Raw genomic sequence first — 23,877 nt, 5'->3', positions numbered from 1 at the left:
GATTTGTAGATAATTTGCGCTTCGAAAAGGTTTGGAGAATAAGGTGCCGAACTAGAGCGCAAAAGTTACATCCGAACCCAATAGCGGAAAAAAACAATCTGAGGATGGAGTCAATGCCCATGCGCACTACCGTCCAAGGAAGGAGTCACCCAACTTGTGACTACAAAAGACTCTTCCAAGACAACAACAAAATGCAAGCATCCGAGCCCAACACCAGATGGCGATCTATGCATAGTGTAAAATCTGCAGCTCATATGCCTCGAACGAAGAGGTTCGGGGACAGATACACGCAGAAGAGGAGATTCAGGGGGGCAGATACACACGGAAGAGGAGGTTCGTGGGGGCAGATACATATGGAAGAAGAGGTTCGGGGGGGCAGATGCACATGGAAGAGGAGGTTTGGGGGAGGCAGATACACTTGGAAGAGGAGGTTTGGGGGAGGCAGATACACTTGGAAGGGGAGGTTCGGGGGCAGATACACGCAGAAGAGGAGGTTCGGGGGCAGATACACACGGAAGAGGCGGTTCGGGGGGGCAGATACACATGGAAGAGGAGGTTGGGGAGCAGATACACTCGGAAGCGGAGGTTCGGGGGCAGATACACGCAGAAGAGGAGGTTCAGGTGGGGCAGATACACGCGGAAGAGGATGTTCAGGGGGCAGATACACGCGGAAGAGGATGTTCAGGGGGCAGATACACGCGGAAGAGGAGGTTCAGGGGGCAGATACACGCAGAAGAGGAGGTTCAGGGGCAGATACACGCGGAAGAGGAGGTTCGGGGGAGGCAGATACACACAGAAGAGGTGGTTCAGGGGAGCCAGATACATGCGGAAGAGGAGGTTCAGGGGGGCAGATAGACGTGGAAGAGGAGGTTTGGGGGGCTTTAGACACGGAGGAGGAGGTTCGGGGGGGCAGATGCACTTGGAAGAGGAGGTTCGGGGGAGGCAGATACACTTGGAAGAGGATGTTCGGGGGCAGATACACACAGAAGAGGAGGTTCGGGGGGCAGATGCACTTGGAAGATGAGGTTCGGGGGAGGCAGGTACACTTGGAAGAGGAGGTTCGGGGGAGGCAGGTACACTCGGAAGAGGAGGTTCGGGGGCAGATACACGTGGAAGAGGAGGTTCGAGGCAAATACACACGGAAGAGGAGGTTCAGGGGGCAGACACGTGGAAGAGGAGGTTCAGGTGGGGCAGATACACGTGGAAGAGGATATTCAGGGGGGTGATACACGTGGAAGAGGAGGTTCAGGGGCAGATACACGTGGAAGAGGAGGTTCAGGGGGGCAGATACACACGGAAGAGCAGGTTCGGGGGCAGATACACTTGGAAGAGGAGGTTCGGGGGAGGCAGATACACTCGGTAGAGGAGGTTCGGGGGCAGATACACACAGAAGAAGAGGTTCGGGGGGCAGATGCACTTGGAAGAGGAGTTTCGGGGAGGCAGATACACTTGGAAGAGGAGGTTCGGGGGAGGCAGATACACTCGGAAGAGGAGGTTCGGGGGCAGATACACGTGGAAGAGGAGGTTCGAGGCAAATACACACGGAAGAGGAGGTTCAGGGGGCAGACACATGTGGAAGATGAGGTTCAGGTGGGGCAGATAGACGTGGAAGAGGATATTCAGGGGGGTGATACACGCGGAAGAGGAGGTTCAGGGGCAGATACACATGGAAGAGGAGGTTCAGGGGGGCAGATACACGCGGAAGAGCAGGTTCGGGGGCAGATACACATGGAAGAGGAGGTTCAGCAGGCAGATACACGCGGAAGTGGAGGTTCGGGGGCAGATCTACACGGAAGAGGAGATTCGGGAGCAGATACACGTGGAAAAGAAGGTTCAGGGGGGCCAGATCCATGCGGAAGAGGAGGTTCAGGGGGGCAGATAGACGTGGAAGAGGAGGTTCGGGGGGCATATAGACATGGAAGAGGAGTTTCAGGGGGAAGATACACGCAGAAGAGGAGGTTCGGGGGCAGCTACACAGGGAAGAGGAGGTTCGGGGGCAGAGACACGCGGAAGAAGAGTTTTGGGGGCAGAGACACGCGGAAGAAGAGATTCGGCAGGGCAGATAAACATGAAAGAGGAGGTTCAAGGGCAGATATACGTGAAAGAGGAGGTTCAGGGGGGCAGATACATGTGGGAGAGGCGGTTCAGGGGGCAGATACATACGGAAGAGAAGGTTCAGGGGGTGCTAATACACGCGGAAAAGGAGGTTTGGCGGGGCAGATACACGGAAGAGGAGGTTCAGGGGGCAGATACACGACGAAGAAGAGGTTCAGGGGGCAGATACACGCAGAAGAGGAGGTTCAGGGCTTGCAGATACACACGGAAGAGGAGGTTTGGGGGCAGATACACAAAAGAGGAGGTTCAGGGGGCAGATACACGCAGAAGAGAAGGTTCAGGGGGCAGATACACATGGAATAGGAGGTTCGGGAGCAGATATACATGGAAGAGGCAGTTCTGGGGCAGATACACGGGGAAGAGGATGTTCAGGGGGGCAGATACACACGGAAGAGGAGGTTCGGGGGCAGATACAGAAGAGGAGGTTCGGGGGGCTGATCCACACAGAGGAGGAGGTTCGGGGGCAGATACACAAGGAAGAGGAGGTTCGGGGGCAGATACACAAGGAAGCAGAGGTTCAGGGGGGCAGATACACGTGGAAGATGAGGTTTGGGGGGCAGCGACACACGGAAGAGGAGGTTCGGGGGCAAAGACACGCGGAAGAAGAGGTTCGGGGGCAGAGACACGCGGAAGAAGAGGTTCGGGGCAGATACACGTGGAAGAGGTGGTTCAGATACATATGGAAGAGGAGGTTCGAGGGGCAGATATACACGGAAGAGGAGGTTCAGGGGAGCAGATACATGTGTAAGAGGAAGTTCAGGGGGGGCAGATACACATGGAAGAGGAGGTTCAGGGGGGCAGATACATGTGTAAGAGGAAGTTCAGGGGGCAGATACACATGGAAGAGGAGGTTCGGGGGGGGCAGATACATATGGAAGAGGAGGTTCAGGGGGTGCAGATACACGCAGAAGAGGAGGTTCAGGGGCAGATACACACGGAAGAGGAGGTTCAGGCGGCAGATATACGGGGAAGAGGAGGTTCAGGGGGGGAGTTACACGAGGAAGAAGAGGTTCAGGGGGGCAGATGCACAAGGAAGAGGAGGTTCGGGGGAGGCAGGTAGACTTGGAAGAGGAGGTTCGGGGGCAGATACACGCAGAACAGGAGAATCAGGGGACAGATACACGCGGAAGAGGAGGCTGGGGGGGCAGATACACGGAATAGGAGTATCGGGGGCAGATACACATGGAAGAGGAGGTTCAGGGGCAGATACATACGGAAGAGGAGGTTCGGGGGGCTGATCCACACGGAGGAGGAGGTTCAGGGGCAGATACACAAGGAAGAGGATGTTCAGGGGCAGATACACACGGAAGAGGAGTTTCAGGGGGCAGATACACGCAGAAGAGGAGGTTCGGGGCAGCTACACACGGAAGATGAGGTTTGGGGGCAGAGACACGTGGAAGAACAGTTTTGGGGGCAGAGACACGCGGAAAAAGAGGTTCGGCGGGGCAGATACACAAGGAAGAGGAGGTTCAAGGGGCAGATATACGTGGAAGAGGAGGTTCAGGGGGGCAGATACACGTGGAATAGGAGGTTCAGGGGGGCAGATACACGCGGAAGAGGAGGTTCGGCAGGGCAGATACATGGAAGAGGAGGATCGGGGCAGATACACGTGGAAGAAGAGGTTCAGGGGGCAGATATATGCAGAAGAGGAGGTTCAGGGCTTGCAGATACACACGGAAGAGGAGGTTCGGAGGGAGATACACACAAAAGAGGAGGTTCAGGGGCAGATACACACGGAAGAGGCGGTTCGGGGGGCTGATCCACACGGAGGAGGAGGTTCAGGGGCAGATACACAAGGAAGAGGATGTTTGGGGGCAGATACACACAGAAGTGGAGTTTCAGGGGGCAGATACACACAGAAGAGGAGATTCGGGGGGCAGCTACACACGGAAGATGAGGTTTCGGGGCAGAGACACGCGGAAGAACAGTTTTGGGGGCAGAGACACGCGGAAGAAGAGGTATGGCGGGGCAGATACACATGGAAGAGGAGGTTCAAGGGGCCGATACACATGGAAGAGGAGGTTCAAGGGGCAGATATACGTGGAAGAGGAGGTTCAGGGGGACAGATACACGTGGAATAGGAGGTTCAGGGGGACAGATACACGCGGAAGAGGAGGTTCGGCGGGGCAGATACACGCGGAAGAGGAGGATCGGGGCAGATACACGTGGAAGAAGAGGTTCAGGGGGCAGATACACGCAGAAGAGGAGGTTCAGGGCTTGCAGATACACACGGAAGAGGAGGTTCGGGGGCAGATACACGGAAGAGGAGGTTCAGGGGGCAGATACACATGGAATAGTTGGTTCGGGAGCAGATACACACGGAAGAGGCGGTTCTGGGGCAGATACACGTGGAAGAAGATGTTCAGGGGGACAGATACACACGGAAGAGGAGGTTCATGGGGCAGATACTCACAGAACGGGAGGTTCGGGAGCAGATACATATGGAAGATGAGGTCCAGCGGGCAGGAACATGTGGAAGAGGAGATTCGGGGGCAGATAATCACGGAAGAGGAGGTTCAGGGGGGCAGATACACACAGAAGAGGAGGTTCGGGGGGCAGATATACACGGAAAAGGAGGTTCAGGGGGCAGATACACGCGAAACAGGAGGTTCAGGGGGCAGATACACGCGGAAGAGGAGGTTCCGTGGGCAGATACACATGGAAAAGGAGGTTTGAGGGGCAGATATACGTAGAAGAGGATGCTCAGGGGGGCAGATACACACAGAAGAGGAGGTTCGGGGGCAGATACAGAAGAGGAGGTTTGGGGGGCTGATCCACATAGAGGAGGAGGTTCGGGGGGGCAGATACACAAGGAAGAGGAGGTTCGGGGGCAGATACACAGGGAAGAGGAGGTTCAGGGGGGCAGATACACATGGAAGAGTAGGTTCGGGGGCAGAGACACGCAGAAGAAGAGGTTCGGGGGCAGAGACACGCAGAAGAAGAGGTTCGGGGGCAGAGACACGCAGAAGAAGAGGTTCGGGCAGATACACGTGGAAGAGGTGGTTCAGATACACATGGAAGAGGAGGTTTGAGGGGCAGATATACACGGAAGAGGAGGTTCAGGGGGGCAGATACATGCGGAAGAGGAAGTTCAGGGGGGCAGATACACATGGAAGAGGAGGTTCAGGGGGGCAGATACATATGGAAGAGGAGGTTCAGGGGGTGCAGATACACACTGAAGAGGAGGTTCAGGGGGCGCAGATACACGCAGAAGAGGAGGTTCAGGGGCAGATACACACGGAAGAGGAGGTTCAGGCGGCAGATACACACGGAAGAGGAGGTTCAGGCGGCAGATACACACGGAAGAGGAGGTTCAGGGGGGCATATGCACAAGGAAGAGGAGGTTCGGGGAGGCAGATAGACTTGTAAGAGGAGGTTCGGGGGCAGATACACGCAGAGCAGGAGAATGAGGGGACAGATACACGTGGAAGAGGAGGTTGGGGGGACAGATACACGCGGAAGAGGAGGTTGGGGGGGCAGATACATGGAAGAGGAGGATCGGGGGCAGATACATATGGAATAGGAGGTTCGGGGGCAGATACACACGGAAGACGAAGTTCGGGGGCAGATACACACGGAAGAGGAGATTGGGGCAGATACACGCGGAAGAGGAGGTTCGGAAGCAGATACACATGGTGGATGAGTTCCAGCGGGCAGATACACACGGAAGAGGAGGTTCGGGGGGCAGATACACACGGAAGAGGAGGTTCGGGGGGCAGATAATCACGGAAGAGGAGGTTAAGGGGTGCAGATACACACGGAAGAGGAGGTTCAGGGGGCAGATACACACGGAAGAGGAGGTTCAGGGGGCAGATAAATGCGGAAGTGGAGGTTCAGGGGTGCAGATACACGTGGAGGAGGAGGTTCAGGGGGCAGATACATGTGGAAGAGGAGGTTCAGGGGGGGCAGATACATACGGAAGAGGAGGTTCAGGGGTTGCTGATACACGCGGAAGAGGATGTTCAGGGCTTGCAGATAAATGCGGGAGAGGAGGTTCGGTGGGGCAGATACATGCGGAAGAGGAGGTTCGGTGGTGCAGATACACGGAAGAGGAGGATCGGGGGCAGATAGATGTGGAAGAGGAAGTTCAGGGTGCAGATACACGAGGAAGAGGAGGTTCAGGGCTTGCAGATACACACAGAAGAGGAGGTTCGGGAGGGGCAGATACACACGGAAGAGGAGGTTCAGGGGCAGATACACATGGAATAGGAGGTTCGGGGGCAGATACACACGGAAGAGGCGGTTCTGGGGCAGATACACTTGGAAGAGGATGTTCAGGGGCAGATACACGCGAAAGAGCAGGTTCAGGGGCAGAGACACGCGGAAGAGGAGGTTCACGTGGGAAGATACACACTGAAGAGGAGGTTCGGGGGGACAGATACACGTGGAAGAGGAGGTTTGGGGCAGATACAGATGAAAGAGGAGGTTCAGGGAGGCATATACACACGGAAGAGGAGGTTCAGGTAGCAGATACACACGGAAGACGAGGTTAGGGCGCAGATACATGCGGAAGAGGATGTTCGGGGAAGGCAGATACAAATGGAAAAGGAAGTTCGAGAGGCAGATATATGCAGAAGAGGAGGTTCAGGGGGGCATATACACACGGAAGAGGAGGTTTGGGGGCAGATACACAACGAAGAGGAGGCTCGGGGGGCAGATACACACGGAAGAGGAGGGTCAGGGGGGCAGATACACGTTTAAAAGTAGGTTCGGGGGTCAGCTACACACGGAAGAGGAGGTTCGAGGGCAGAGACACGCGGAAGAAGAGGTTCGGGGGCAGAGACACGTGGAAGAGGTGGTTCAGATACACATGGAAGAGGAGGTTCGAGGGGCAGATATACGCAGAAGAGGAGGTTCAGGAGGGCAGATGCATGCGGAAGAGGAAGTACAGGGGGGGCAGATACATGCAGAAGAGGAGGCTCAGGGGGTGCAGATACACGCGGAAGAGGAGGTTCAGGGGCAGATACATGGGGAAGAGGATGTTCAGGGGGGCAGATGCACAAGGAAGAGGAGGTTCGGGGGAGGCAGATGCACAAGGAAGAGGAGGTTCGGGTGAGGCACATAGACTAGGAAGAGGAGGTTCAGGGGCAGATACATGCAGAACAGGAGAATCAGGGGACAGATACAAGCGGAAGAGGAGCTTTGGGGGGGCAGATACATGGAAAAGGAGGATCAGGGGCAGATACATATGGAAGAGGAGGTTCAGGGGGCAGATACACACGGAAGAGGCAGTTCTGGGGCAGATGCACGTGGAAGAGGATGTTTAGGGGGCAGATACACACGGAAGTGGAGGTTCGGGGGCAGATACAAACGGAAGAGGAGATTGGGGCAAACACAGGCGGAAGAGGAGGTTCGGGAGCAGATACACATGGAGGATGAGTTCCAGCGGGCAGATACACACAGAAGAGGAGGTTCGGGGGGCAGATACACGCGGAAGAGGAGGTTCGGGGGGCAGATATACACAGAAGAGGAGATTAAGGGGCAGATACAAGCGGAAGAGGAGGTTTAGGGGGTAGATACACGTGGAAGAGGAGGTTTGGAGCAGATGAAAGAGGAGGTTCAGGGAGGCATATATACACGGAAGAGGAGGTTCAGGTAGCGGATACATGGGGAAGAGGATGTTCGGGGAAGGCAGATACAAATGGAAAAGGAGGTTCGAGGGGCAGATATACGCAGAAGAGGAGGCTCAGGGGGGGCAGATACACACGGAAGAGGAGGTTCGGGGGCAGATACACAAGGAAGAGGAGGTTCGGGGGCAGATACACACGGAAGAGGAGGTTCAGGGGGGCAGATACACGTTGAAGAGTAGGTTTGGGGGTCAGCTACACACGGAAGAGGAGGTTCAGGGGCAGAGACACGTGGAAGAAGAGGTTCGGGGGCAGATACACGTGGCAGAGGTGGTTCAGATACACATGGAAGAGGAGGTTCGAGGGGCAGATATACGCAGAAGAGGAGGTTCAGGAGGGCAGATGCATGTGGAAGAGGAAGTACAGGGGGGGCAGATACATACGGAAGAGGAGGTTCAGGAGGTGCAGATACATGCAGAAGAGGAGGCTCAGGGGGTGCAGATACACGCGGAAGAGGAGGTTCAGGGGGCAGATACACGGGGAAGAGGAGGTTCAGGGGGGCAGATGCACAAGGAAGAGGAGGTTCGGGGGAGGCAGATGCACAAGGAAGAGGAGGTTCGGGGGAGGCAGATGCACAAGGAAGAGGAGGTTCAGGGGCAGATACATGCAGAACAGGAGAATCAGGGGACAGATACAAGCGGAAGAGGAGCTTCGGGGGGGCAGATACACAGAAAAGGAGGATCGGGGGCAGATACATATGGAAGAGGAGGTTCAGGGGGCAGGTACACATGGAAGAGGCGGTTCTGGGGCAGATACACGTGGAAGAGGATGTTCAGGGGGCAGATACACACGGAAGTGGAGGTTCGGGGGCAGATACACACGGAAGAGGAGATTGGGGCAGATACAGGCGGAAGAGGAGGTTCGGGAGCAGATACACATGGAGGAGGAGTTCCAGCGGGCAGATACACACAGAAGAGGAGGTTCGGGGGGCAGATACACACAGAAGAGGAGGTTCAGGGGTCAGATATACACAGAAGAGGAGATTCAGGGGCAGATACACGCGGAAGAGGAGGTTCAGGGGGTAGATACATGCGGAAGAGGAGGTTCAGGGGGGGCAGATACACGTGGAAGAGGAGGTTCGGGGGGCTGATCCACACAGAGGAGGAGGTTTGGGGGGCAGATACACAAGGAAGAGGAGGTTCAGGGGGCAGTTACACGAGAAAGGAGGTTCAGGGGAGCAGATGCACGCGGAAGAGGAGGTTCGGGGGAGGCAGATGCACAAGGAAGAGGAGGTTCGGGGGAGGCAGATAGACTAGGAAGAGGAGGTTCAGGGGCAGATACATGCAGAACAGGAGAATCAGGGGACAAATACACACGGAAGAGGAGGGGCAGATACACGGAAAAGGAGGATCGGGGCAGATACACATGGAAGAGGAGGTTCGGGGGCAGATACACGTGGAAGAGGAGGTTTGGGGCAGATACAGATGAAAGAGGAGGTTCAGGGAGGCATATACACACGGAAGAGGAGGTTCAGGTAGCAGATACACACGGAAGACGAGGTCAGGGCGCAGATACATGCGGAAGAGGATGTTCGGGGAAGGCAGATACAAATGGAAAAGGAAGTTCGAGAGGCAGATATATGCAGAAGAGGAGGTTCAGGGGGGCATATACACACGGAAGAGGAGGTTCGGGGGCAGATACACAACGAAGAGGAGGCTCGGGGGGCAGATACACACGGAAGAGGAGGGTCAGGGGGGCAGATACACGTTTAAGAGTAGGTTCGGGGGTCAGCTACACACGGAAGAGGAGGTTCGGGGGCAGAGACACGCGGAAGAAGAGGTTCGGGGGCAGAGACACGTGGAAGAGGTGGTTTAGATACACATGGAAGAGGAGGTTCGAGGGGCAGATATACGCAGAAGAGGAGGTTCAGGAGGGCAGATGCATGCGGAAGAGGAAGTACAGGGGGGGAAGATACATGCAGAAGAGGAGGCTCAGGGGGTGCAGATACACGCGGAAGAGGAGGTTCAGGGGCAGATACATGGGGAAGAGGAGGTTCAGGGGGGCAGATGCACAAGGAAGAGGAGGTTTGGGGGAGGCAGATGCACAAGGAAGAGGAGGTTCGGGTGAGGCACATAGACTAGGAAGAGGAGGTTCAGGGGCAGATACATGCAGAACAGGAGAATCAGGGGACAGATACAAGCGGAAGAGGAGCTTTGGGGGGGCAGATACATAGAAAAGGAGGATCGGGGGCAGATACATATGGAAGAGGAGGTTCAGGGGGCAGATACACACGGAAGAGGCGGTTCTGGGGCAGATACACGTGGAAGAGGATGTTTAGGGGGCAGATACACACGGAAGAGGAGATTGGGGCAGATACAGGCAGAAGAGGAGGTTCGGGAGCAGATACACATGGAGGATGAGTTCCAGCGGGCAGATACACACAGAAGAGGAGGTTCGGGAGGCAGATACACGCGGAAGAGGAGGTTCGGGGGGCAGATACACGCGGAAGAGGAGATTAAGGGGCAGATACACGCGGAAGAGGAGGTTTAGGGGTAGATACATGTGGAAGAGGAGGTTTGGGGCAGATGAAAGAGGAGGTTCAGGGAGGCATATATACACGGAAGAGGAGGTTCAGGTAGCGGATACATGGGGAAGAGGATGTTCGGGGAAGGCAGATACAAATGGAAAAGGAGGTTCGAGGGGCAGATATACGCAGAAGAGGAGGCTCAGGGGGGCAGATACACACGGAAGAGGAGGTTCGGGGGCAGATACACAAGGAAGAGGAGGTTCGGGGGCAGATACACACGGAAGAGGAGGTTCAGGGGGGCAGATACACGTTGAAGAGTAGGTTTGGGGGTCAGCTACACACGGAAGAGGAGGTTCAGGGGCAGAGACACGTGGAAGAAGAGGTTCGGGGGCAGATACACGTGGAAGAGGTGGTTCAGATACACATGGAAGAGGAGGTTCGAGGGGCAGATATAGGCAGAAGAGGAGGTTCAGGAGGGCAGATGCATGCGGAAGAGGAAGTACAGGGGGGGCAGATACATACGGAAGAGGAGGTTCAGGAGGTGCAGATACATGCAGAAGAGGAGGCTCAGGGGGTGCAGATACACGCGGAAGAGGAGGTTCAGGGGGCAGATACACGGGGAAGAGGAGGTTTAGGGGGGCAGATGCACAAGGAAGAGGAGGTTCGGGGGAGGCAGATGCACAAGGAAGAGGAGGTTCGGGGGAGGCAGATGCACAAGGAAGAGGAGGTTCAGGGGCAGATACATGCAGAACAGGAGAATCAGGGGACAGATACAAGCGGAAGAGGAGCTTCGGGGGGCAGATACACAGAAAAGAAGGATCGGGGGCAGATACATATGGAAGAGGAGGTTCAGGGGGCAGGTACACATGGAAGAGGCGGTTCTGGGGCAGATACACGTGGAAGAGGATGTTCAGGGGGCAGATACACACGGAAGTGGAGGTTCGGGGGCAGATACACACGGAAGAGGAGATTGGGGCAGATACAGGCGGAAGAGGAGGTTCGGGAGCAGATACACATGGAGGATGAGTTCCAGCGGGCAGATACACACAGAAGAGGAGGTTCGGGGGGCAGATACACACAGAAGAGGAGGTTCGGGGGTCAGATATACACAGAAGAGGAGATTCAGGGGCAGATACACGCGGAAGAGGAGGTTCAGGGGGTAGATACACGCGGAAGAGGAGGTTCAGGGGTGGCAGATACACGTGGAAGAGGAGGTTCGGGGGGCTGATCCACACAGAGGAGGAGGTTTGGGGGGCAGATACACAAGGAAGAGGAGGCTCTGGGGCAGATACACATGGAAGAGGAGGTTCAGGGGGGCAGAAACACATTGAAGAGTAGGTTTGGGGGTCAGCTGCACACGGAAGAGGAGGTTCGGGGGCAGAGACACGCGGAAAAAGAGGTTCGGGGCAGATACACGTGGAAGAGGTGGTTCAGATACACATGGAAGAGGAGGTTCGAGGGGCAGATATACGCAGAAGAGGAGGTTCAGGAGGGCAGATGCATGCGGAAGATGAAGTACAGGGGGGGCAGATACATACGGAAGAGGAGGTTCAGGGGGCAGATACACACGGAAGAGGAGCTTCAGGGGGTGCAGATACACGCGGAAGAGGAGGTTCAGGGGGCAGATACACGGGGAAGAGGAGGTTCAGGGGGCAGTTACACGAGAAAGGAGGTTCAGGGGAGCAGATGCACGTGGAAGAGGAGGTTCGGGGGAGGCAGATGCACAAGGAAGAGGAGGTTCGGGGGAGGTAGATAGACTAGGAAGAGGAGGTTCAGGGGCAGATACATGCAGAACAGGAGAATCAGGGAACAAATACACACGGAAGAGGAGGGGCAGATACACGGAAAAGGAGGATCGGGGCAGATACACATGGAAGAGGAGGTTCGGGGGCAGATACACACGGAAGAGGAGGTTCAGGGGGCAGATACGCGCAGAAGAGAAGGTTCGTGGGGTAGATACACACGGAAGAGGCGGTTCTGGGGCAGATACACGTGGAAGAGGATGTTCAGGGGGCAGATACACACGGAAGAGGAGGTTCGGGGGCAGATACACACGGAAGAGGAGATTGGGGCAGATACACGCGGAAGTGGAGATTCGGGAGCAGATACAAATGGAGGATGAGTTTCAGCGGGCAGATATACGCGGAAGAGGAGGTTCGGGGGCAGATACACACGGAAGAGCAGGTTCGGGGGAGGCAGATACACAGGGAAGAGGAGATTCGGGGGCAGATAATCACAGAAGAGGAGGTTAAGGGGTGCAGATACACACGGAAGAGGAGGTTCAGGGGGGCAGATACACACGGAAGAGGAGGTTCGGGGGGCAGATACACACGGAAGAGGAGGTTAGGGGGGCAGATATACACAGAAGAGGAGATTATGGGGCAGATACACGCGGAAGAGGAGGTTCAGGGGCACATACACGCGGAAGAGGATGTTCAGGGGGCAGATACACACGGAAGTGGAGGTTCAGGGGGGCATATACACACAGAGGAGGAGGTTCAGGGGAGGCAGATACACGCGGAAGAGGAGGTTCGGGGGCAGATACACATGGAAAAGGAGGTTTGAGGGGCAGATATACCGCAGAAGAGGAGGCTCAGGGGGGCAGATACACACAGAAGAGGAGGTTCTAAGGCAGATACACATGTAAGAGAAGGTTCAGGGGGCAGATACACGTGGAAGAGGAGGTTCGGGGGGCAGATACACACAGAAGAGGAGGTTCGGGGGCAGATAGATGCAGAAGAGGAGGTTCAGGGGCAGATACACGTGGAAGAGGAGGTTTCTGGGGGGCAGATACACACGGAAGAGGAGGTTCAGGGGAGCAGATACACATGGAAGAGGAGGTTCAGGGGGGCAGTGAGGACACGCACCTGCATCCGGTAGAAGATGTACTCTGGGGGAGGGAAGCCATCTGCCTTACACCTCAGCATCACAGTGTCACCCTCCTTGACGGGCCCGGAGACCACCTCAAACTTCACATTCTCTGTGTAATCTGCAAGAAATTAAGTCCAGACGGGGGGTTGGACTGGCAGCTGGACAGCAGAGCACAGAAGACAGAGGATGGAAGGGCATGACAAGCCTAAAATCTGCATCACCGGGGGGGTCACAGGCGGGTTGTGTTGACATGGAGGGGTCACAAGGTCCTGGTAGCAGAGGGCAGTGATCACATGATCCCCGAGAGGTGCAAGGCTGAGACCAGAACTGGTTGAGACAGAGTTTTAGAAGGTGTTATAATACAAGGCTGGAGGTTATGACTCTCAGGGTTCAGTGTCAGAGGTCAGTCCTGAGTGAGGATGAGAGTTTTAGGTGTTATAATACAAGGGCAGAGGCCACGGCTCTCAGGGGTAGAGGTCAGAGGTCAGACCTGAGTGAGGTAGAGTGTTTTAGGTTTTATAATACAAGGGCAGAGGCCACGGCTCTCAGGGGTAAAGGTCAGAGGTCAGTCCTGAGGGAGGTCGAGAGTTTTAGGTGTCATAATACAAGGGCAGAGGTCACAGGTCTCAGGGGTAGAGGTCAGAGGTCAGTCCTGGGTGAGGCTGAGAGGTTTAGGTGTTATGCTAAAAGGGCAGAGGTCACAGCTCTCGTGGTAGAGGTCAGAGGTCAGTCCTGAGTGAGGCGGAGAGTTTTAGGTGTTATGCTAAAATGGCAGAGGTTGTGGCCCTCAGGGGTAGAGGTCAAAGGTCAGTCCTGAGTGAGGCTGAGAGTTTTAGGTGTTATGATACAAGGGCAGAGGTTGTGGCCCTCAGGGGTAGAGGTCAGTCCTAGGTGAGACTGAGAGTTTTAGGTGTTATGCTTCAAGGGCAGAGGTCACAGCTCTCAGAGCAAGACGTCTGGGGCTTGTAGATGTTGACATTGTTGGGTTGGGTCAACGCTGGGATGCCACAAGGGGAAGGACATGGTTTCAAGTGGTTGATGTTGGGCCTTGTCTGGCAGGGCGTGATGGCTCATAGGGGCAACAGTCAGGGGAGGTGTTTCAGGGCTCTCCGGGGTTGTCAATGGTAGAGAGTGAATCTTTTCAGGGCCAGAAGGGTATGCAAGGAAGTTCAAAGGTCTCCTTAATAGAGGCAATAGGCTCACAGCTGCAGACCTTGGAAGCATGAAAGGCCAGAGGAAGGGATCGGAGGGGAAGACCTCCAGGGTGCCCCCTGCCGAGGGCATGGCTTCTCAGTAGTAGGCCAAAGGCTCACTGCTGTGGATGCCGCAAGCGTGCACGGATAGGGAGCGGCAATTGGCAAGAACAGAAGACAAGTACATGTAAAGCTCGAAGCACAGGCCTTGCAGGTATGTAGTCTGCGGACATGTAGGGGTGCAGCTGCTACGCAGGCACCGGGAGAGAGACCTGCAGGGCTGGAGGCAGGGTATGCAGGAGTTAGACGCAGTAGTGGACATGCAGTGTCACAGGCAGTCAGCATGCAGCAGTAGATGAAGTGGGCATGCCGTGTTAGAGGCAGGGCATGCAGCAGTAGATGCAGTGGATATGCAGTGTTAGAAGCAGTCAGCATGCAATAGAAGATGCAGTGGGCATGCAGTGTCACAGGCAGCCAGCATGCAGCAGTAGATACAGTGGGCATGCAGTGTCACAGCCAGCCAGCATGCAGCAGTAGATGCAGTGGGCATGCAGTGTTAGAAGCACTCCGCATACAATAGAAGATGCAGGGGGCATGCAGTGTTAGAAGCAGTCAGCATACAGTAGAAGATGCAGTGGGCATGCAGTGTCACAGCCAGCCAGCATGCAGCAGTAGGTGCAGTGGACATGCAGTGTTCGAGCCAGTCCGCATGCAGCAGTAGATGCAGTGGACATGCAGTGTTCGAGCCAGTCAGCATGCAGCAGTAGATGCAGTGTTCGAGCCAGTCCGCATGCAGCAGTAGGTGCAGTGGACATGCAGTGTTAGAAGCAGTCATCATGCAGCAGAAGATGCAGTGGGCATGCAGTGTTTGAGGCAGTCCACTTGCAGCAGCAGCAGCCTAGGCATTGCTCTTGCATGTGTAGAGGCAGATTGCTTGCGGAGCGCTATGCAGAATGCTTTGCTAGCTTAAGCATATTTTGTTTGCTTTGCAACTGTAGACGTCAAGTGCTTGTAAAGTCAGAAGGGGGTATTGCAGCAGCAGAAGGTGAGCAGTGAAAGCAGAAGAGACATAGCACAGCAGCAGAAGTTCAGAGTGTTTAAACGTAGTCGCAGTTCTGTGTTTAATCCATCTTTTTTTGCTCACCATGCCACCCCAGTTTGGACCCAGATTATATATATATATATATATATATATGCGCTTTACACATACACGTTATGTCTGCAGCGATACAGGGCGCGCAGGGTCCCGGCGCAGTACAAGAGCGTGAATGAAACTCACAGTGCAGGGTCAGGTTGAACTTCTCCGACATGAGGCTCTCCGTCCTGCCCTTCGGCATCAGGTACTGCACCATGCAGTAGAAGTGGGAGTCCTTGTCTGCTTTAGTGGGCCTCAGATACAGAGTGCTGGAGACAGAGTGCAGGCCGGACGCTTCCTTCACTGTGCGGGACACCATGTACATGTCTGCAAGGAAACAAGAGGGAGGCTGAGGTGAGAGGAGGAGTTGGAGGACACAGGATGCACATGCACTCATGGGTGAGAGGAGGAGCTGGAAGACACGGGGTGTGTGCACTCATGGGCGAGAGGAGGAGCTGCAGGACAAGGGGTGTGTGCACTCATGGGCGAGACGAGGAGCTGGAGGACACAGGAGGTGCGGGCACTCATGGGTGAGAGGAGGAGCTGGAGGACACAGGAGGTGCGGGCACTCATGGGTGAGAGGAGGAGCTAGAGGACACAGGGGGTGCGTACACTCATGGTTGAGAGAAGGAGCTGGAGGACACAGGGGGTGCTTGCACTCATGGGTGAGGGAATGAGCTGGAGGACACAGGATGCACATGCACTCATGGGTGAGAGGAGGAGCTGGAGGACACAGGAGGTGTGCACTCATTGGTGAGAGGAGGAGCTGGAGGACACAGGATGCACATGCACTCATGGTTGAGAGGAGGAGCTGGAGAACACAGGGGGTGTACACTCATGGGTGAGAGGAGGAGCTGGAGGACACAGAAGACAACTTCATTTATAACCTCTGACTATCCCAGGGCTGACAAAAGATTCTACCCAGTAAGCACTGACTGTCCCAGAGCCCACACTGGATACTGCCCAGTAACGTCTGAATGCCCCAGGACCCACACGCAATAATGTCCAGTATCCATTGGCAGTCCCAGGTCCTACACAGGATGCTGGCTAGTAATCACTGACTGCCCCAGGACCCACAGGGAATACTGCCCAGTAACCAGTGACACCCCGAGACCCACAGAGAATAATGGCCAATAACCAGTGACTCCCCCAATACCCACAGAAGATACTGCCCGGAGACTACCCCAAGACCCACAGAGGAAGCTGTCCAGTAACCAGTGACTTTCCCAGGACCCACAGAGGATACTGCCTAGTGCACAGTGACTCCCCAAGACCCACAGAGGATACTGCCCAGTAACCGGTGACTCCCCCAAGACCCACATTGGACACTGTCCTGTAACCAGTGAATTCCCCAAGACACACAGAGGAAACTGTCCAGTGACTTCCCCCAAGACACACAAAGGATACTGTCCAGTAAGCAGTGACGCCCAGAGACCCACAGAGGATACTGCACAGTAACCAGTGACTCCCCCTAGACCCACAGATGATACTGCCCAGTAACCAGTGAGTTCCCCAAGACCCACAGCGGATACTGCCCAGTAACCAGTAACTTCCCCAAGACCCAAAGAGGATACTGCCTAGTAACCAGTGACTCCCCCAAGGCACACAGAGGATCCTGCCCAGTAACCAGTGACTTCCCTGAGACCCACAGAGGATATTGCCCAGTAACCAGTGACTCCCCCAAGACCCACAGAGTATACTGTCCACCAACCAGTGACTTCCCCGAGACCCACAGAGGATACTGCACAGTAACCAGTGACTCCCCCTAGACCCACAGATGATACTGCCCAGTAACCAGTGAGTTCCCCAAGACCCACAGCGGATACTGCCCAGTAACCGGTGACTCCACCAAGACCGACAGAGGATACTGCCAAGTAACCAATGATGCCCCAAGACCCACATTGGACACTGTCCTGTAACCAGTGACTTCCCCAAGACCCACAGAGGAATCTGCCTAGAGCACGGTGACTTCCACGAGACCCACAGAGGATACTGCCCAGTAACCAGAGACTTCCCCAAGACCCACAGCAGATACTGTCCAGTAACCAGTGGCTCCCCCAAGACCGACAGAGGGTACTGCCTAGTAACCAGTGACTTCCTCAAGACCCACATAGGATACTGCCCAGTAACCAGAGACTTCCCCAAGACGCACAGCGGATACTGCCCAGTAACCAGTGGCTCCCCCAAGACCGACAGAGGATACTGCGTAGTAACCAGTGACTCCCCCTAGACCCACAGATGATACTGCCCAGTAACCAGTGAGCTCCCCAAGACTCACAGCGGATACTGCCCAGTAACCAGTGACTCCCCCTAGACCCACAGATGATACTGCCTAGTAACCAGTGACTCCCCCAAGTCCGACAGAGGATACTGCCAAGTAACCAGTGACTCCAAGACCCACAGAGGATACTGCCTAGTGCACAGTGACTCCTCCAAGACCCACAGAGGATACTGACAAGTAACCAGTGACTTCCCCAAGACCCACAGAGGATACTGCCCAGTAACCAGTGACACCCCCAAGACCCACAGAGCATACTGCCCCGTAACCAGTGACTCCCCCAAGACCCACAGAGGATACTGCCCAGTAACCAGTGAGTTCCCCAAGACCCACAGCAGATACTGCCCAGTAACCAGTGACTCCCCCAAGACGGACAGAGGATACTGCCCAGTAACCAGTGACTCCCCCTAGACCCACAGATGATACTGCCTAGTAACCAGTGACTCCCCCAAGTCCGACAGAGGATACTGCCAAGTAACCAGTGACTCCCCAAGACCCACAGAAGATACTGCCTAGTAACCAGTGACTTCCACGACCCACAGAGTATACTACCCAGTAACCAGTGACTCCCCCAAGGCACACAGAGGATACTGCCCAGTAACCAGTGACTTCCCCGAGACCCACAGAGGATATTGCCCAGTGACTCCCCCAAGACCCACAGAGTATACTGTCCACCAACCAGTGAGTTCCCCAAGACCCACAGCGGATACTGCCCAGTAACCGGTGACTCCCCCAAGACCGACAGAGATACTGCCCAGTAACCAGTGACTTCCCCAAGACCCACAGAGGAATCTGCTTAGAGCACAGTGACTTCCACGAGACCCACAGAGGATACTGCCCAGTAACCAGAGACTTCCCCAAGACCCACAGCAGATACTGCCCAGTAACCAGTGGCTCCCCCAAGACCGACAGAGGATACTGCCTAGTAACCAGTGACTCCCCCAAGTCCGACAGAGGATACTGCCAAGTAACGAGTGACTCCCCAAGACCCACAGAAGATACTGCCTAGTAACCAGTGACATCCCCAAGACCCACAGAGTATACTGCCCAGTAACCAGTGACTCCCCCAAGGCACACAGAGGATACTGCCCAGTAACCAGTGACTTCCCCGAGACCCACAGAGGATATTGCCCAGTAACCAGTGACACCCCAAAGACCCACAGATGATACTGCCCAGTAACCAGTGACTCCCCCTAGACCCACAGATGATACTGCCCAGTAACCAGTGACTTCCCCAAGACCCACAGAGGAATCTGCTTAGAGCACAGTGACTTCCACGAGACCCACAGAGGATACTGCCCAGTAACCAGAGGCTTCCCCAAGACCCACAGCAGATACTGCCCAGTAACCAGTGGCTCCCCCAAGACCGACAGAGGATACTGCCTAGTAACCAGTGACTTCCTCAAGACCCACATAGGATACTGCCCAGTAACCAGAGACATCCCCAAGACACACAGCAGATACTGCCCAGTAACCAGTGGCTCCCCCAAGACCGACAGAGGATACTGCCTAGTAACCAGTGACTTCCTCAAGACCCACAGAGGATACTGCCTAGTGCACAGTGACTCCCCCAAGACCCACAGAGGATACTGACAAGTAACCAGTGACTTCCCCAAGACCCACAGAGGATACTGCCCAGTAACCAGTGACACCCCCAAGACCCACAGAGCATACTGCCCCGTAACCAGTGACTCCCCCAAGACCCACAGATGATACTGCCCAGTGCACAGTGACTCCCCCAAGACACACAGAGGACACTGCTCAGTAACCAGTGACTTCCCCAAGGCTCACAGAGGATACTGCCCAGTAACCAGTGACCCCCCCCAAGACGGACAGAGGATACTGCCCAGTAACCAGTGACTCCCCCTAGACCCACAGATGATACTGCCCAGTAACCAGTGAGCTCCCCAAGACTCACAGCGGATACTGCCCAGTAACCAGTGACTCCCCCTAGACCCACAAATGACACTGCTTAGTAACCAGTGACTCCCCCAAGTCCGACACAGGATACTGCCAAGTAACCAGTGACTCCCCAAGACTCACAGAAGATACTGCCTAGTAACCAGTGACTTCCCCAAGAACCACAGAGTATACTGCCCAGTGCACAGTGACTCCCCCAAGACACACAGAGGACACTGCTCAGTAACCAGTGACTTCCCCAAGGCCCACAGAGGATACTTCCCAGTAAACAGTGACTTCCCCAAGACCCACAGAGGATAGTGCCCAGTAACCAGTGAGTTCCCCAAGACCCACAGCGGATACTGCCCCATAACCAGTGACTCCCCCAAGACCAACAGAGGATACTGCCCAGGAACCAGTGACTTCCCCTAGACCAACAGAGGATACTGCCTAGTAACCAGTGACTTCCCCAAGACCCACAGAGTATACTGCCCAGTAACCAGTGACTCCCCCAAGGCACACAGAGGATACTGCCCAGTAACCAGTGACTTCCCCGAGACCCACAGAGGATATTGCCCAGTAACAAGTGACTCCCCCAAGACCCACAGAGTATACTGTCCACCAACCAGTGACTTTCCCGAGACCCACAGAGGATACTACCCAGTAACCAGTGACTCCCCCTAGACCCACAGATGATACTGCCCAGTAACCAGTGAGTTCCCCAAGACCCACAGAGGATACTGCCCAGTAACCGGTGACTCCCCCAAGACCGACAGAGGATACTGCCCAGTAACCAGTGATGCCCCAAGACCCACATTGGACACTGTCATGTAACCAGTGACTTCCCCAAGACCCACAGAGGAATCTGCTTAGAGCACAGTGACTTCCACGAGACCCACAGAGGATACTGCCCAGTAACCAGAGATTTCCCCAAGACCCACAGCAGATACTGCCCAATAACCAGTGACTCCCCACAGACCCACAGATGATACTGCCTAGTAACCAGTGACTCCCCCAAGTCCGACAGAGGATACTGCCAAGTAACCAGTGACTCCCCAAGACCCACAGAAGATACTGCCTAGTAACCAGTGACTTCCCCAAGACCCACAGAGGAATCTGCTTAGAGCACAGTGACTTCCACGAGACCCACAGAGGATACTGCCCGTAATCAGAACTTCCCCAAGACCCACAGCAGATACTGCCCAGTAACCAGTGGCTCCCCCAAGACCGAGAGAGTATACTGCCTAGTAACCAGTGACTTCCTCAAGACCCACATAGGATACTGCCCAGTAACCAGAGACATCCCCAAGACCCACAGCAGATACTGCCCAGTAACTCCCCCAAGACTGACAGAGGATACTGCCTAGTAACCAGTGACTTCCTCAAGACCCTCAGAGGATACTGCCTAGTGCACAGTGACTCCCCCAAGACCCACAGAGGATACTGACAAGTAACCAGTGACTTCCCCAAGACCCACAGAGGATACTGCCCAGTAACCAGTGATTCCCCCTAGACCCACAGATGATACTGCCCAGTAACCAGTGAGTTCCCAATGACCCACAGCGGATACTGCCCAGTAACCTGTGACTCACCCAAGACCGAGAGAGGATACTGCCCAGTAACCAGTGATGCCCCAATACCCACATTGGACACTGTCCTGTAACCAATGACTTCCACGAGACCCACAGCAGATACTGCCCAGTACCCAGTGACTCCCCAAGACCCACAGAAGATACTGCCTAGTAACCAGTGACTTCCCCAAGACCCACAGAGTATGCGGCCCAGTAACCAGTGACTCCCCCAAGGCACACAGAGGATACTGCCCAGTAACCAGTGACTTCCCCGAGACCCACAGAGGATATTGCCCAGTAACCAGTGACTCCCCCAAGACCCACAGAGTATACTGCCCACCAACCAGTGACTTCCCCAAGACCCACAGAGGATACTGCCCAGTAACCAGTGACTCCCCCTAGACCCGCAGATGATACTGCCCATTAAACAGTGAGTTCCCCAAGACCCACAGAGGATACTGCCCAGTAACCGGTGACTCCCCCAAGACCGACAGAGGATACTGCCCAGTAACCAGTGATGCCCCAAGACACACATTGGACACTGTCCTGTAACCAGTGACTTCCCCAAGACCCACAGAGGAATCTGCTTAGAGCACAGTGACTTCCACGAGACCCACAGAGGATACTGCCCAGTAACCAGAGACTTCCAAGACCCACAGCAGATACTGCCCAGTAACCAGTGACTCCCCATAGACCCACAGATGATACTGCCCAGTAACCAGAGACTTCCCCAAGACCCACAGAGGATACTGCCCAGTAACCAGTGACTCCCCCAAGACCGACAGAGGATACTGCCCAGTAACCAGTGATGCCCCAAGACCCACATTGGACACTGTCCTGTAACCAGTGACTTCCCCAAGACCCACAGAGGAATCTGCTTAGAGCACAGTGACTTCCCCAAGACCCTCAGCAGATAATGCCCAGTAACCAGTGGCACCCCCAAGACCGACAGAGGATACTGCCTAGTAACCAGTTACTTCCTCAAGACCCACATAGGATACTGCCCAGTAACCAGTGAGCTCCCCATGACTCACAGCGGATACTGCCCAGTAACCCCCCGCCTAGACCCACAGATGATACTGCCTAGTAACCAGTGACTCCCCCAAGCCCGACAGAGGATACTGCCAAATAACCAGTGACTCCCCAAGACCCACAGAAGATACTGCCTAGTTACCAGTGACTTCCCCGAGACCCACAGAGGATTTTGCCCAGTAACCAGTGACTCCCCCAAGACCCGCAGATTATACTGTCCACCAACCAGTGACTTCCCCGAGACCCACAGAGGATACTGCCCAGTAACCAGTGACTCCCCCTAGACCCACAGATGATACTGCCCAGTAACCAGTGAGTTCCCCAAGACCCACAGCGGATACTGCCCAGTAACTGGTGACTCTCCCAAGACCGACAGAGGATACTGCCCAGTAACCAGTGATGCCCCAAGACCCACATTGGACACTGTCCTGTAACCAGTGACTTCCCCAAGACCCACAGAGGAATCTGCTTAGAGCACAGTGACTTCCACGAGACCCACAGAGGATACTGCCCAGTAACCAGAGACTTCCCCAAGACCCACAGCAGATACTGCCCAGTAACCAGTGACTTCCCCAGGACCCACAGAGTATACTGCCCAGTAACCAGTGAGCTCCCCATGACTCACAGCGGATACTGCCCTGTAACCCCCCCCTAGACCCACAGATGATACTGCCTAGTAACCAGTGACTCCCCCAAGCCCGACAGAGGATACTGCCAAATAACCAGTGACTCCCCAAGACCCACAGAAGATACTGCCTAGTTACCAGTGAGTTCCCCAAGACCCACAGAGTATACTGCCCAGTGCACAGTGACTCCCCCAAGACCCACAGCGGATACTGCCCAGTAACCGGTGACTCCCCCAAGACCGACAGAGGATACTGCCCAGTAACCAGTGATGCCCCAAGACCCACATTGGACACTGTCCTGTAACCAGTGACTTCCCCAAGACCCACAGAGGAATCTGCTTAGAGCACAGTGACTTCAACGAGACCCACAGAGGATACTGCCCAGTAACCAGAGACTTCCCCAAGACCCACAGCAGATACTGCCCAGTAACCAGTGACTTCCCCAGGACCCACAGAGTATACTGCCCAGTAACCAGTGAGCTCCCCATGACTCACAGCGGATACTGCCCAGTAACCCCCCCCTAGACCCACAGATGATACTGCCTAGTAACCAGTGACTCCCCCAAGCCCGACAGAGGATACTGCCAAATAACCAGTGACTCCCCAAGACCCACAGAAGATACTGCCTAGTTACCAGTGAGTTGCCCAAGACCCACAGAGTATACTGCCCAGTGCACAGTGACTCCCCCAAGACACACTGAGGACACTGCTCAGTAACCAGTGACTTCCCCAAGGCTCACAGAGGATACTTCCCAGTAACCAGTGACTTCCCCAAGACCCACAGAGGATACTGCCCAGTAACCAGTGACTTCCTCAAGACCCACAGAGGATACTGCCCAGTAACCAGTGACTACCCCAAGACCCACAGAGGATACTGCCTAGTGCACAGTGACTCCCCCAAGACCCAAAGAGGATACTGCCCAGTAACCAAGTATCCCCCCAAGATTAACAGAGGATACTGCCCAGTAACTAGTGACTCCCCCAAGACCGACAGAGGATACTGCCTAGTAACCAGTGACTTCCTCAAGACCCACAGAGGATACTGCCTAGTGCACAGTGACTC

At 55.2% G+C, this 23,877-nt stretch overlaps 1 protein-coding gene across 3 annotated transcripts in view; it reads right to left on the bottom strand.

Moving 5' to 3' along the window:
* The window catches only part of BCAM (basal cell adhesion molecule (Lutheran blood group)), a 444,431-nt gene that overhangs the window by 131,773 nt on the left and 288,781 nt on the right, over positions 1–23,877 (bottom strand). For all 3 annotated transcript variants that reach the window (XM_085615482.1, XM_085615483.1, XM_085615484.1), the window contains exons 6-7: positions 15,553–15,735; positions 13,077–13,198 (exon numbers count right to left, since the gene is read on the bottom strand). In XM_085615482.1, the coding sequence (XP_085471608.1) occupies positions 13,077–13,198; positions 15,553–15,735 (305 nt within the window). The remainder of the gene's footprint in view (positions 1–13,076; positions 13,199–15,552; positions 15,736–23,877) is intronic.

The sequence above is a fragment of the Triturus cristatus genome, chromosome 7 (assembly GCF_964204655.1).
Source record: "Triturus cristatus chromosome 7, aTriCri1.1, whole genome shotgun sequence".
Lineage (NCBI taxonomy): Eukaryota > Metazoa > Chordata > Amphibia > Caudata > Salamandridae > Triturus > Triturus cristatus.
Note: the sequence above shows the minus strand (reverse complement) of the source record. Positions and strands in the feature narration are given on the sequence as shown.